This window comes from Gymnogyps californianus, chromosome 6 (genome assembly GCF_018139145.2).
Source record: "Gymnogyps californianus isolate 813 chromosome 6, ASM1813914v2, whole genome shotgun sequence".
Classification (NCBI taxonomy): Eukaryota; Metazoa; Chordata; class Aves; order Accipitriformes; family Cathartidae; genus Gymnogyps; species Gymnogyps californianus.
The window spans coordinates 23,702,242-23,716,544 of NC_059476.1; the positions used below are offsets into that span (position 1 = coordinate 23,702,242).

The 14,303-nt window shown below is 35.3% G+C and overlaps 1 protein-coding gene across 8 annotated transcripts in view; it reads right to left on the bottom strand.

The window, feature by feature from the left end:
- The window catches only part of PPP3CB (protein phosphatase 3 catalytic subunit beta), a 50,434-nt gene that overhangs the window by 5,902 nt on the left and 30,229 nt on the right, over positions 1 to 14,303 (bottom strand). For 2 of the 8 annotated variants that reach the window (XM_050899337.1, XM_050899344.1), the window contains 4 exons: positions 11,048 to 11,132; positions 10,060 to 10,157; positions 4,409 to 4,438; positions 1,038 to 2,734 (listed from right to left, as the gene is read on the bottom strand). In XM_050899337.1, coding sequence (XP_050755294.1) covers positions 2,556 to 2,734; positions 4,409 to 4,438; positions 10,060 to 10,157; positions 11,048 to 11,132 — 392 coding nt within the window. In that variant the 3' untranslated portion in view covers positions 1,038 to 2,555. Of the gene's footprint in view, positions 1 to 430; positions 491 to 1,037; positions 2,735 to 4,408; positions 4,439 to 6,126; positions 6,155 to 9,150; positions 10,158 to 11,047; positions 11,133 to 14,303 lie in introns of those variants that run through there. The other 6 variants (XM_050899338.1, XM_050899343.1, XR_007766675.1 and 3 more) reach the window with 6 other exon arrangements.

Sequence of the window (14,303 nt, forward strand, 5' to 3'; positions counted from 1 at the left end):
AGATCTGCCTTCGTATCGGGCAAGAACTACTACAGACAACGGATACTGCAAGGGAATCCTCAAGGAAGCAAGCATCATCGCAGCTGGGCACTTACTGCCATACAAGTGTCAGAACCAGTTCTCTCCCATTACGATGAGGTTTTTCCAGACAAAGACTGAATCTGTATTTTCTCCACATACGCAACTCCAGCTAGTCAGAATACTAATCACAACTAAGATCTGAGTATCAAATCATGAAAAATACTGTCTTGTGAGCTTGAGAAATTTTCCACTAGCGCTTACAAGGAGGAAGGTACCACCATAACGTCCATCACGAACACTTCAGTCGTACTTGGTAACACGTGTTTGTTCTGCTCTAATACGACACCATATGCAGACTGTACAGCTCGCAAGTATGGAGGTGCTTCATAAAAAAACCCAAAACACTTACCATTTTTTAACTTGATCTTCTGCACTCGAACTTTGAGAAGAGTTTCCAATTAGAATGCATCTGCAATAAAGTAAAATCAAACGTTAAAACTCCATTAACAAGTGTGTCGCTTACTATTTTTATCTTTTAAGTCTCATCCTGCTCAGCAGCTTGTCCTTCCTTTAAAAATATACCAGACTCCATCAGGTATCTGTATTGACTGTCAAAACAAACAGTCCTCCCCCTCTGCGCAAAAAGCAGCCCCAACACACTGCACTAGTCTTGAGTGTTTAGTTCAAACCAACACCCAAAACGCAGCTATACTTAACAGCCTTTCCAGAATCAACTAACCCTGCTCTTACAAGCTTGTACAAACCAACAATGGATGTCCAGTTTAGCAGACAGAAAATATCTAGGTATTTTATTAATGAGAGAGAACTCAAAAGCAAAAAAAAGCAGCAGGAATAACATTTAAATTAAATAGCATTTACATTCAACTAGTTCTCTGCAAGCTAAATCTGACCTTTTAGGCTCTTTTTTCAATAGCTTAAATTTTGAAGACTATTTCTAAACAATTTTCAAGGTCAGATTAGACCCACGTATGCCAAATAAAACCAATACACAATGATAGGAGCCGCAGCCCATGCACAAAATTTATTGTGTGCTACTCTTTATAAAATACTTGAATAGTTCAGAACATGCATAAAATTTCCAACTTAGGGGTATGTACAGATTGTAGTTGATGGCAAACAAAAAAAAAAGGGGAGATGAACTCTAGTGACGGAAGTTTCAAGTTGTGTTCCAGGGGATGAGGACATGTAGCAAATGTCAAAATATCTAACAAAGTACAGTGGCAATCAGTACAGTCCATTAGTTGTGAACAAATCAGCACAGGGCTTCAATTTTTATTTTAACCAAGCAGTCCTGTAGATACCAAAATACATGCAGTCTCAAGTTTACACTTTCACTAATGCCTTAGCAGTTGAACAGAGCAATTGCTTACGCGCTGCTTTGCCGAAACAAAAAGTATGTCCGATACAGTTTCAGTTTCCTTTACAGATTTAAAAATAATAAAAAGCTTGCAGCTAGTCAGCCCAGTGATTATTAGCTATTTATGCAACCGTAATACTCACAATAAACTAAAAGTACCCATAACATCTAGGTAACCTATAGATGTACATCATAGGTCTATATATTAAATATTTGCAAAATGAAAACATGCATACACAAAATACAATGCCAAGCTTTACAGACTTGATATGAATCAAAATTTACTTAAACAATGTACAAAGTTCAATTAAAAGTACCTTAAAATTAACACTTCCATATTTTTCTTACTTTTAAAATTAGTATATATAATAATTTTTTTTAAAATTCAAGGTGGGGAAGAGTCTTGAAAAAGCTGGGCAAAAAAGTTTCTAAATTAAATATTTTTTTTAAATCTGTGTTCAAGTAATAAACATTCCTACATAGAAATCTTCTGATAAGCTGTAACTAAAAAATACAGTGAATACAATATAGAATTAGCAACATCTAAGGAGTAAACCTGAGGTCAGCATTTTACAGAATGACCAACTGAGATTAATTTTTTTTGGCATTTTTTCTGTCTGTTTAAAATGCAGTTTTTGCAGCCTCAGATATTTTAAGACCATTCTAATCTATCGTTTTAAAGACATTTCATGAAACCGATGTCCATTAATAAATAGTTAGCTCTTAGGGTTGTATTTGAAAGTCTGATTTAAAAAACCAAACAAACAAACTACCTCTACTGAAAGAAAAATCCCATCTGTAAACTTAAAAGTGTTGACAACGATAAGCATAAGATGCTAGTCTAGACGTGCTTTAGTGATAACAGCCCGATTCTTGCCCCAGATCTCTTCTGAAGCTTCAGCAGCCAGTGAGGGACTTTGCGTGAAGAGGTGAGGCACGCTCCCAGGAGGTCGGGTCGCCACGTAAAGAGAGGGGCTGTTGTCTCAAAAGCAAGATGGTCTTTCCTCAGTGGGATCGAGTCAGATGGTTTTCCACCTCATAGTAAGTAGTCACTTCAAGCGATCCCCCTGGCCATTTCATCTGTTGTCACATCAAAAAGCAGTAATCTAGGAATTCTCAGGCAAGACATGAGTGAGTAAACCAGAAGGTGACGTGGTCACTGCGCATTGTTGTTGCCAGTTCCATTGTTTCCATTGGCATTTGTTGTGTTTATAGTATTAATACCATCTTGTTGAAGAGCATCTTTTCTTGGTGGCATTCTCTCATTGATCCTATCCAAACCTTTTGCTTCTTCAAAACTGCAGATTTTATGTTGCGGAGAGAATCCTCGTATTGCTTAACAAAATGCAAATTTGATATGTCAGTAACGGAAAAATAAGTTGAAAGCATATACTTTTTCTAACAAACGATGTTTAAAAACAGGTAAGAAATCAGCCAAAGAAACTTATGGCTCTGCATCTGTATTAGTAAAAGCTTCTCTAACCTGCTTTCCTGAAATGTTCAACGGCAATCATGATTTCAGTTTGTAACAAAAAGAACAAAGTATGGCAAATATTCTGCAAGTAGGAATCAAGGGGTTTAAGCCCGCTTGATTGCTTCTGCGTGTCCCTGGCATGGCCAGCTATCAACACCAACTGCTTTTGCTGCCCAGCGCGTCAGGCTTATCCTAACATCCCCCTTCTCTTCGGCGGAATGTCAGTAAGATCTAAGCAGCACAGCAAGGGCAGTGGAGGCAAAGCAGCAAAGGGTTACAAAAGTAACAGTAGACTGACATCCTGCATACGCATCGATGGCCTGATCCTGCAGTTTTCATGCAGGCAAAACTGCGGGATGTGGTTCACATTCTGTGCTAATCATGTGGATGATGGAAATGGACACAACCACAATCACTGAGTTCGCGCTGTGGTTAAACAATGGTATCATTTAAATACAAATGTATTTAAAATAAGTCTAGAAAATAGGTATTATTTTCCTACTGATTACTTTAATGAATGAGGTCTGTAGTTGAATTTACACCTGAAAATGGTTGACCACATAATAAGACTGAAGTCTTTGGGATGAAATAATTCTTTGGAGATTTAAGTACAGCTTTCCACTCACAACAACGGGACCTCTTGCACGTGTGTGTGAGAACAGAATATGGCACTTGTTTATATTTTTGGAGATCTGACTTCCTTAATTAAAAAACAAAGAATACAGTCATTAAATGGTGCTTTGTGACCAAATCTGAAAACCCCCAAAGGCAGCTCTCTCAACTGCTATGCTGTTTGTCATTCGCTTCATTGAATATTGAGCAAGAGGAAATTAAAGTCTCTCGGAAAAGACGACAATCTGAAGTTGAATACTCTGAACACCAAATAATTTGATGGCATTTTGCTCAATACCACTAACAAAGGACATATACACAACTTATTTAGCACAGAAGCACTGATAATCCATCAATTTAATATGCCTCATACTGGCAGGCTGGCATATATACTGGAAATAAATTTGGTCAACAAATTATGTTCAAAATCTATAGAGAAAAACATTACATTTATATGTCTTGCACTACCAGATGTGTTACGGAAAGTTTAAAAAAAATATGTTCAAAGCCATTAAAATAGATTTTATGAGAAAAGGCATGCATAAACAATCCTCCTTCCACATATAACCCCCCCGCAATCAAACAAAATCTTGCAGTTGAATGCAGAAAAAAACCACTAAACACTACCATTTTAAGGACTTCAAGACAACACCACGTATCACAACATGCTATTATACAAAAACCTACTGCATATTTTGTAAAAACAAACAAAGACCAAAAATCCCCAAGAATTTCCCTAAAATATTAAAGATAACCATCATCCTAAAGCCAGAAATGAATGTTACATGTAAAAGGGATGAATCAATGCAGTTGATTCATCTCTGCTTGTGCAAGTTGAAAGTAAAACACACCCACACAGAGTACTTTTGAATTCCCTCCCAGACACCACAGATCTCTGCCGATGGCAAAGACTCTGATCATACCTTTTTCAGCCTCAATTGCCTCTACAGTGGCTGTACAGAAGTGAGCAGATGCATGCAAAATGAATGAGAAAGATGAAGAGTGTAATATCGCATAGCAGAAAAGGCAATGATCAATTTAATATAGTATGCTACGCCAGATTAGATTACAACTAGTTAAAATGAAAATTAAGGGTTTGGGGGGTTGGTTTTAAGTTTAAGGGAAACTTCTCCTAAATTTTAACTAATACAATTTATCAACTAAAAGTATATCAAAGCAACACTAATTAACTGATGTTATTAACTGCACATTTCTATAAGTTTTTTGGCTTTCCCTTTTTTTTTTTTTTAAAGACAGCAACAGAAAATTTCAACTGATGTTAAAGTTGTGGTATAGTTCAAAAAAAAATACCAAAAATCTGTATGAGACTACTATTTCTGAAGACTAAAATGCATTAGGGAGCTTCATTAAATTACCAGGAAGGACACTATAAAAATAACACTAGCAGTGTTCTAATAATAAGAAATTCTTTTTCTCTTTATGTTTAGGTCCCAGAGGTTTAACTAGTACTTCGATTTCTCACTGTATTTTAAGATAAAATGGGTATCTCTGAGAACTGAACCGTGAAATTTAAACCATAAAAGACAAATCTAGGAAGTCATATTTACAAAGTCTTGTAAATTGTTTAGCTGAATCAACAACAAAGTCTACAGCAGGAAGAGATCTGGACTTAACGTAGTCTTGGTGGGTGAATTAATGTGAATATGAAAAAAATCTAGCTTACTAGTTGTTTTTCGAACTCAATAACCATGACATCTGCTGTAACTTCTTAGGTGTAAGATCTTTCTCAATTGTTTTAGCTCTAGAAGTCAAAGCTTTAACATAAGGTTATCAGGATGTCAAAATCAAAATAACTTTCTATTAGGGCAGACTTGCTAAAGAAACCACTTTGTAACTATGACTTAAACTGCAGCTAAGTTTCAATAATGGCAACAACCTTTTACCTCCCCTACTATATGCCCTGCCTCTAATACCATAATTTCAGAAATATTAACAAAAAATAGCATACATAGTGGTAAACCTACTTGTGTCGTGCTTGATACATACTGCTAACAACAAAAATCATAACAGAGTATTCAAGCAAATGTTGGGGAAACTAGCTATATAAGAAAATATGGTATTAGATCACAATAGAATTCTTTAAAGCTAATTAAGTTTATTACTTCTCATTTCCTATCCAACAAAAACCAGACACAACATTTAAATTGCCTACACTATGTTATGTATCAATTGCCTACACTATGCCTTAACCTCACTGTTGCATAAAATTATAATTTCCACTGAGCTACTCTAAAAAAGTAAATAAAATTAGATACTGGCATTACGTGCTACTAAAATAATGTGGAATACTTAAGGGTAAAGCAGCATTTTAACTTTTATATACTGCACTTTCCATGGTACAAAAAAAAAAAAAAAAAAGAAAAAAAAAGAGAGAGAGATATTTCCTGCACTTAAATCTACAGAGACAAGGGCAATCCCAGAATTAAATCAAAAAGCCACTTGAATGGATGGTTATTTATGTTTATGTTAAGGGAAAGAAACTCTCTCAAATTGTAAAAATAAATTAGTTTAAGAATTATTTTAGAAAGTCACCAAATACATACTTTCATACTATAATCAATTTGCCATACAAATACAAAACTATGTAAAAAAACCACCTCTTTCCACCATTTCCTGTTACCTGTGAAGTCTTTGTTTTCAATCTTTTCCTGAAAAGATCACGAATACTGATTTATCTCTGTAAATTACGTAGCTTGGTCATAAATACAAATTTCAAAATTTACTCCTAGTTCATTCTACTTGTAGTACTATTATTCCAAAAAGATCTTGGAATATACATCACAGTTAAGAAAAAGATAATTTTCAACTTGACATAAAAGAACAAACTGACTGGAAAATACAAGCACTTAAAAACACACTGTAAAGACTCAATTTGGAAAATAATTTTGTTGGATTCTCTTTTGCAGGTACATCTAAATTAAAACTATATTCTTTGTAAACCCTGATAAACCTCAAATAAATACTGTATCATACTAAAGTAACAGGTAATCCTGAGGTCTTTGCTCAGAAAATTCTTGACTTGAGAGCAAATTTTAAGCAACGGGGCTGAATGGCATTTCCATCCTCATTCCCGCTCTCCCCCTGTGTTACTTAGGGGACAGATCTGATACAAAATCCTTGCCAACTTTCAACAAAACCAAAAAAACTATCTTACTGCCCCTCTGACTAATAGCAAGGGCAGCAATGAAAGGTAAGAAGTATTTGGCTAGTTCAACTGACTTTCATGGAAGTACTTAAAATTTTTAATTTAGGCTTGTGTTTAGTATGTTGCTGAGTAAGGCTTTACATGTTTGGTTTTTTTTTTAACGGATGTTGACTCAATTTGGAAAATAATTTTGTTGGATTCAGTTCACAGAATAAGTCACTAGGAAATGCTACTTTAAAGAACAGTACTTAATATGGTCTTTAATATTTCAGCTACTACAATGCAAGCAACATAAATAATAAAAACCATAAATCTACATTAAAAAAAATTTAGAAACATACAAAGGCCACAATTTCCAAAAGTCTATTTTTATCCTAGTACATTAAAGCTATCTAAAAATAACCTATGATTGGTTTTTCAAAAACATATCCATATATTTCTGGGGAAAAAAACCCATATATTGACTTCTTCCATAGGATGTCATTTTGCACTTTTTTCCAAAATTATCTTTAACTGACTTGCCTTTTTTTAACCCTTTCACTACCGTTAGAATTTGTATTTCACCCTCAGACTGCTCTGTTTTGCTCTGTTCAAGCATTGCCCATAAGGGAGTTGCATCAGACTGACTAACGTGTTTGGTGCCCTACTCTGCATTATGTCAATGCCAACGAGCTTCTCTCCTCTGAGAACGGCCAGTACCTCACAAAAGATAGCAGGGGTGGCTGAACAAATGTCTGAAACAGGAGTGGTGTTTGCTAAGATCTAGTAACAAATACGTTACTGACATTAAAAATTATAACAGGCATATATTGAAAAATTGCATATGCACTGCCTTAATGGTGACTTATATATATGTCTATATATATATTTGCCCTGATAAAAAAAATTCAACCCAGCTCTCTGGAGAAATGTAGATATACACTCCAATTTCTTAGAGCTTTCAAAGCTTCTTATAGATTTAATAGCAACCAGCATAACTAAACCTTTTCCCAATGTGCCACTGAAAAATGAGCACTTGTAAGACTGAAACTTGGAAAACTCATGACATACTGGTCAATTTTGTGAATTTTCAAGCAAACAAAAGAATAGAATAAAAAACCCCTACGGTTAATATTACGTTCTTTTATTTTCTAAAATCTAGACTAGTTTAAATTATTGATAGTATACTGATCAACATAGTACAATATACTTCAAAAAGTAATTAAATATTTGTAGTACAAAATCCTACTATACTATCAGTGACCATATTTTTGCCAAGAATATGAATTCACTGGTATTATGATCATTTAGAAAAGTGTCAATTAGTGAAGTTTTATTTTATTTTTGGTTTACTTCTAGCTTTGCAATTGAGCATAATAATTTGAAAACCTGTACTTTTTAAAGACTGAAACAATAAAATTCTTATCAGTAAAAAGTTACTGCAATTTAAGGAGAACTAACAGTTGGCACAAGTTATTTTTAACAATCAACATGACTAAAACAAATGAGGTATATTAATGTAGTGCATCAAGGAATATTGCCATCAAAAGTTCTAGTCAAGAAAAAAACCACACCCACAAAAATCCAAAATGCATTTTGCATACTTTCCAAATGACCCACATTTTCAGTAATGGTAGAAAGTCATATGTTTTATGTTAAAAAAATTTTCTAGTCAGTTTGATCCTCTCTGATATTTGTAATGCAACATGGATAAAAATCTGTTAAATGAGTGAGAGGAATGCAGACTCATTTTTTTAAGCATAATAAAGTATCTTATTAAACAATGAAAATCTAAACTAGAACATATGCTTTTGGAATAGTTGGATGGATTAGGAAACATACACCATTTCTTGTTATAGACATTCACAAAACAATCACATACATACACTGGACATATAAACTTACTTGTAGACATTATATGTCCACTGAAAAATGACTTAAAACGTGACACTCATGTTTCAAAGCTATTAAAAAACAGCTTTGATAGTTTAATAGAAAATGTAGTGAAAGGCTTTAAAAAAAAAAAACTACACAGAAAATTTAAAAAATTCAAATAAACAGCCTAAATCACAAAACGAGAAAAGCAGCTACTCTTAGAAAAGAGACTGTGTAAAAAGTGGTATTCATATATCACAATCTTTCAATAGTTATAAAATTCAGTGGTCCCATACAACAGTTTTATACTTTCTAGTAAAGCCTGAAGATGGCCAATAAAAAGTCTTTGAAGAATTTATGTTAAGAGTGCTGCTGATATGAAGTCCAGTTTCAGACTGGTATATTTTAGTTATCCACCATTGTGAACAGAAACCTGAACTTCATTCTTTTAATACATTTGGTACAATCTCATAGCATTCTCCCTAAGCTTAGTTAATCATTTATGGGCCTTGTGAAAAATATGATCCAATGATTCAACAAAACTAAAAAAAGAAGAAAAACCTTTTACAAAATATTCAATGAGCCAGATTACAGGTATATTTTGTATAGAGTTCTTTTTATTTTCATGCAAAAAAAATATGCACACTTAATAACACCCTTTTATTTTGATTTATTTACAAGTTTTAAATTCAATCCCTTTATTCTCAACTGATTTTGTAACAATTACTGAATATTTTTCAAGTACATTGTTGTTCAAAATGCACAGACAATGTGCAGCAGCAAATGCAGCAAACCTCAAAAACAAGGTGCTACAACATTGCTTCTACATCAAGAGACAGACAAGTGTCTGGGATAGTGGTTTAATTTTAACACTTATACAGACATACATCTATACCTAGAGAGAGACAGACAGATCTAAGAAAGCAGCTACATCTGCAGAGGAAGGAAACAGCATGTTACAAGGACAATTCAGGGAGGTCAATTATACATAGAACATTTGACAAACAACATAGAGAACAAACTTTGGCATTAATTACCAGGGTACAAAACATAGCACATTTCAATCTATCAGTGGAGTGTAATACGGAACTCTGCAGCCGGTAGCTGTTTGTTAATATCAACAAGTATTTGACATCGTCAATGAAAATACTAACACATCTATAATAAAACCATTTTAATGGGAAGCAGACAAGTAATGATGCAAAATTACATTGCCATTTTTGTATCTGTAATGATCAAATGCCTCAATACCAGATCTTTAAGGTCATCCCACTTCAGGCATCTGCGCCACCTGAAAAATTGTAAACTAAGGAAGCTCAAAGTCTGAAAAATGTGGCCTGACACCGCTGAGCTCATTTGCTTTTAGTTTTATACCCTGGTTAAGTATCCATTTCACATTGCCTGATTAACACATAACACTATGCTTGTATCAGCCGCTAAGACAAGAACTGAAAAGCATAAGAAATTCCCTGCATGCATTATGTGTAGTGTTAGCAAAAGAGTGAGATGTGCCCCAGTCCATGTGAGGCACAGCAAGTTGCATAACATCATTACCACTTTGCAGGGTCTGTCGTCCTCCAGCCAACACTCCACTAGGTAACATTCCAGTGGGAGTCAAACCCTTGAGTGTCAGCACACTTTCACTCTCCTCCCTGGTGTGAGAAAAAACAGTAACAAAACCTTAAATATCTGCTCATGAAAACTTGTATTAAAGTAAAATAAGGGATGGGGAGAGGGAGAGCCTGTTTTTCCTGTGCTTTATGCATGTCAAGACTGAACGGAAATTCAAATTCAAACAACTAGAAAGGGGAAAATATTTCTATTCCATACCAGTCTTTCCTCTGCCTAGGAGTTATAAACACTGATTACTTCTGAACCAAATTCTGAGCAATTATTCACATATGCAGGCTCATTAGCTTTGAAATTAGCACTGAATGCCTCATGAGGTACTAACATATCTCAGTGTCATAAAACAATCCACAATTTTGTTCAAAGTGTCTATGCTTCAGGAAATACCAACTTTAAAAAATTATCCCTATTTGAACAATTATGGTCTGTGGAAAACTATACATTTTGGGTAAATGTGATCATGAAATCTCTAGATCTAGACAGGTACAAGAAAATGGTATTTTTTAAAAGCTGAAAACAAACAAACAAAAACCTGAAACAAAAAACCCCTAGTCCTCAACTTTCTGGTATGCCAGAAATTTTCCAAACCAGTCCTGACCTCCTCCATTACACCCTTGATTTCAATCTCTCTATTTTGGTATTGTCTTTCCAACACTCATACTTAACAGCTGGACAAATAACTTGTAAACTAAAGATCACGTTCTCTTAAGTTCTTGAAACATGTCTCAAAAATAACTTAAAAATATTCTTTAACCAAAAATACCAACATCAATGGGGTGCATCAATATGCCAAACAAGATTCTGATGCACAATGATCTCCCTGAAAAATGTTCAGCATCCATTATCCTGGCACACAGATGTTTTCCTAATATACATAAGAGGGGGTTTAGGAATGCAGAAGTCATGCAAATACCTGAGAACAGAGAAGACTCTCGCCATCTTGCCAATTGCACGAATTTTGTTTCTAATTATTTCTTTCCGTGCGGCAGCTGTACCTACTTTCAATGGAATAAGAGAGAGTCTCAAGCTCATGAGTATTTACAGGGTCACCATTTTAAAGCGCATTGAATTCAACACAACTGTTTAAGTTCAGTACTCTTCACAGGAGGCCAGTACCCAAACACTTAAGGTCACAAAGTTATAAAATTATGGCTTCAGAATGCCATCAAAACCACCATCACCTCTGTGTCCACAAAACACGCACAAAAAAGTTTAGGATGTTCACAGTGATTTCCTAAAGCTAGCAAGCATCTAAATTATCGCCACTACAGTGCAGTAACTATCATAACTAGTTTGCCTAAATTTTACACTTGAAATTCTTCACTGACATCTGTATATATCAAGATGTAGGCATGCAGCCCAATACCGAAGCCAAAGAGATATTAAAGCCACAAAAAATAAAGATTTGTTGCTAATTCTTACACAGCTGTCCGAGAGAAAACAGTAGTTTGCCTGTTTTTATGTCAACTCCCCAAAACACACCCCCACAAAAAAACCCACAAAATAAAACGCCAAAGAATTGCAGTGTTACCTCCCTTACCACTTAAGTCTATGTTCCGTATCATCTTGGGTTTGCATTATTTGCAGAAATTACAAATACCAAAGATCTGGAGTAAATACTGCATATTCCACAGAGCAGAGAGATACCACTTGTGACAGATAAAAGTGAAGACAGAACTCTGAAAGGAGGCTTGCGATTGGGAAGGAGAGCCACCTTTGCTTGCCTCGACATTATAAAACCAGAAGCTCCTTTCTCCAACACTACGTGTTGCTGGTTTGTTTCAATGCATAAAAGTCATCCTTCCACTCATCCTCCTTTCCTTTTGCTGACTCCTCAATTCCACTAAAACAGCAAAGGCAGATGAGGAGATATCAAAACTAAAAACCTTATGTCTCCTCAGCCATTGGGGAAGGAGAGTATTAATCACACCAAGGTAAGAGTAACTCAGTCATACTTTGAATTCAGCCACAGGGGACAAAAAGTGAACAAACTCAGACAGCTCTGTTAGGTATTCCAGATCTTCCATATATCATTGTTCTTCAACCCTGGGAGAAAGCTACTCATTAAAAAGTTGCCAAACTACTTTGCAAGAATGTAGAAGAGAGGATCACAGAAGTGGGCAGAGGAAAGCTGCATATCCACAAATTTGTCTACTCGCATTCCAAAAAGGCAGCTGTGGAAGAAGCCTTTTTTCATCCCTGCTCACTAGTATTTAGCTTCCACATGAGACTACATACACTCTAGCACAACAGAGTTACCCTTCTCAGACCACAGTTGCAAGAATGCAAGGCCTTCTGTTGTGCAAGAGTGGGTAGACTTCCCACCCTGAACACGAAACCGAATAAAATACAAAAGATAAGGCATACAAGGGCAAACAACAACAACAAAATCACACAAGAAGGAAAATGTATAGTAGTGACAAAGAAAAAGGGGAGCAAGAGACAACCTTTGTATGAACACAATGAAAGAATCTCAGGGTACGACAAATACCTGCCAATCCATTTAAACAAAATGAAAAAGCCAGGAACTACTGACTAAAGCTTTTTTAGACAAAGGAACAACTTTAATGAACTGCAGACACAAAATTAAATAAAACAAACAACAAAACAGAAGGCTCAGGAAAAACTTTGAATAGGATAGGCTGAAACATTCAATTTTTACTGAAAATAATTTATTTTAAATTTTAACTTTGAAGTTTTAAAGTTCTAGAAGTTTTTACTTTCTCTCTTTGAACACTATTAAATAACAGCTTGAGGATCTGGAATGAGAAGGGGACTCTTTCAGAGTTTTTGAAAGGGCTAGGGCTAAATGAGGGACCATCAATCTTTGCCTACAAGTCCCTCAATTTTCCTCCTACCTACACCTATTTGAGGGCTACACTGATGCAGAGCTACAATATGCAGGCTGAAAGATTTCAGGCAGTGCTAGTGCCTATATCTAACTCTGGAAGGTCCCTGTGCCTTAACAGAAGAAAGGCTGGTTTTGGGTAGTTTTAGTGCTTGTTTGGTTTTTGACGTTTTTTTTGCTTTGTTTTGGGTTTTTTGGGTTTTTTTAACATGATCTTTCATTGCCCCAGCCCTCCAGAAGCAACACAGCCAAACCAAAAGGCCAAACGTATTACTCCAAGCTGCAGCACTGCACTAATGTGGCCACTGAATCCTGGTTAGTTCAGAGAAGACAGCAAGGTGGCATCTGCTTGCAGAACAATGTCTTGATTACACCCTAAATTAGAGGAGATATGACAAAGAACTCTCTCATTCCCCATTCCCAATGCTTGCACAAGAAACAAATTCTGAAATGCTGATACTATTATGCTCCAAAGAATTCACATAACCTTTGGAAACATCTCTATAATCTAATGCATTCCCAAGTGTTAGAAATACTCTCTGAAGTGACAAATTCATACAGAGAGCACATTGATTATTAGGTAAGTAACGGTCAGAAGAATTTTTCTGCACAGAATTATCTACCCTGGCATTTCCGAAAAACAGGTGATAGACCATGAATTTAAGTTAGTGGGCTTCTTTTTACATTTTGTATCCAGCCATCTTCAAAACTGCATATAGAATCACAAAGTACCTTTTTGACATCTCAGTTGAAGGAAACTAAAAGTACCATACAAACCAGGTTTTGGAACATTGTATAAACACATTCCATGCACAACCTTAAAAAACGCTCACGATAAAAGTATTAAAGAGCAAGACAGACAACTGAATGCTCCCTACACATGCAGGACCAAAGATAAAATTTTAGAAATAGGTAAAAGAATGACATTCTACAAAAAAAGGAATGGAAGAAAGGAGGAAAAAAATTCATGCACAGAAAGACAGATGTCTTGGAATATGACTTCTGATAACAAAATACACAAGCCTTTATAAACATCCCATTAAAACGGGTCATAATAATAAAATGCTACATATGTCTCTCAACAGAAAGGTATCTTCTGCATTAATACTTATACTGCCAGGTTCCATGAAGTCATATTTCAAAACATTCCTACTCTGTCTGGTCTGTACCTTTTTTATTGCCATATATGAGTCGCTCTTCAGATGGAGAGTCCAGAAAAAAAGGAAGTGAACGATGGAGAAAAAGGTGAGTGAGACAAATAAAATAAAGATATTTAACTTGGCAGTGGTAATAAAGGAGGAATGGAGAAGAAATGTGAAAA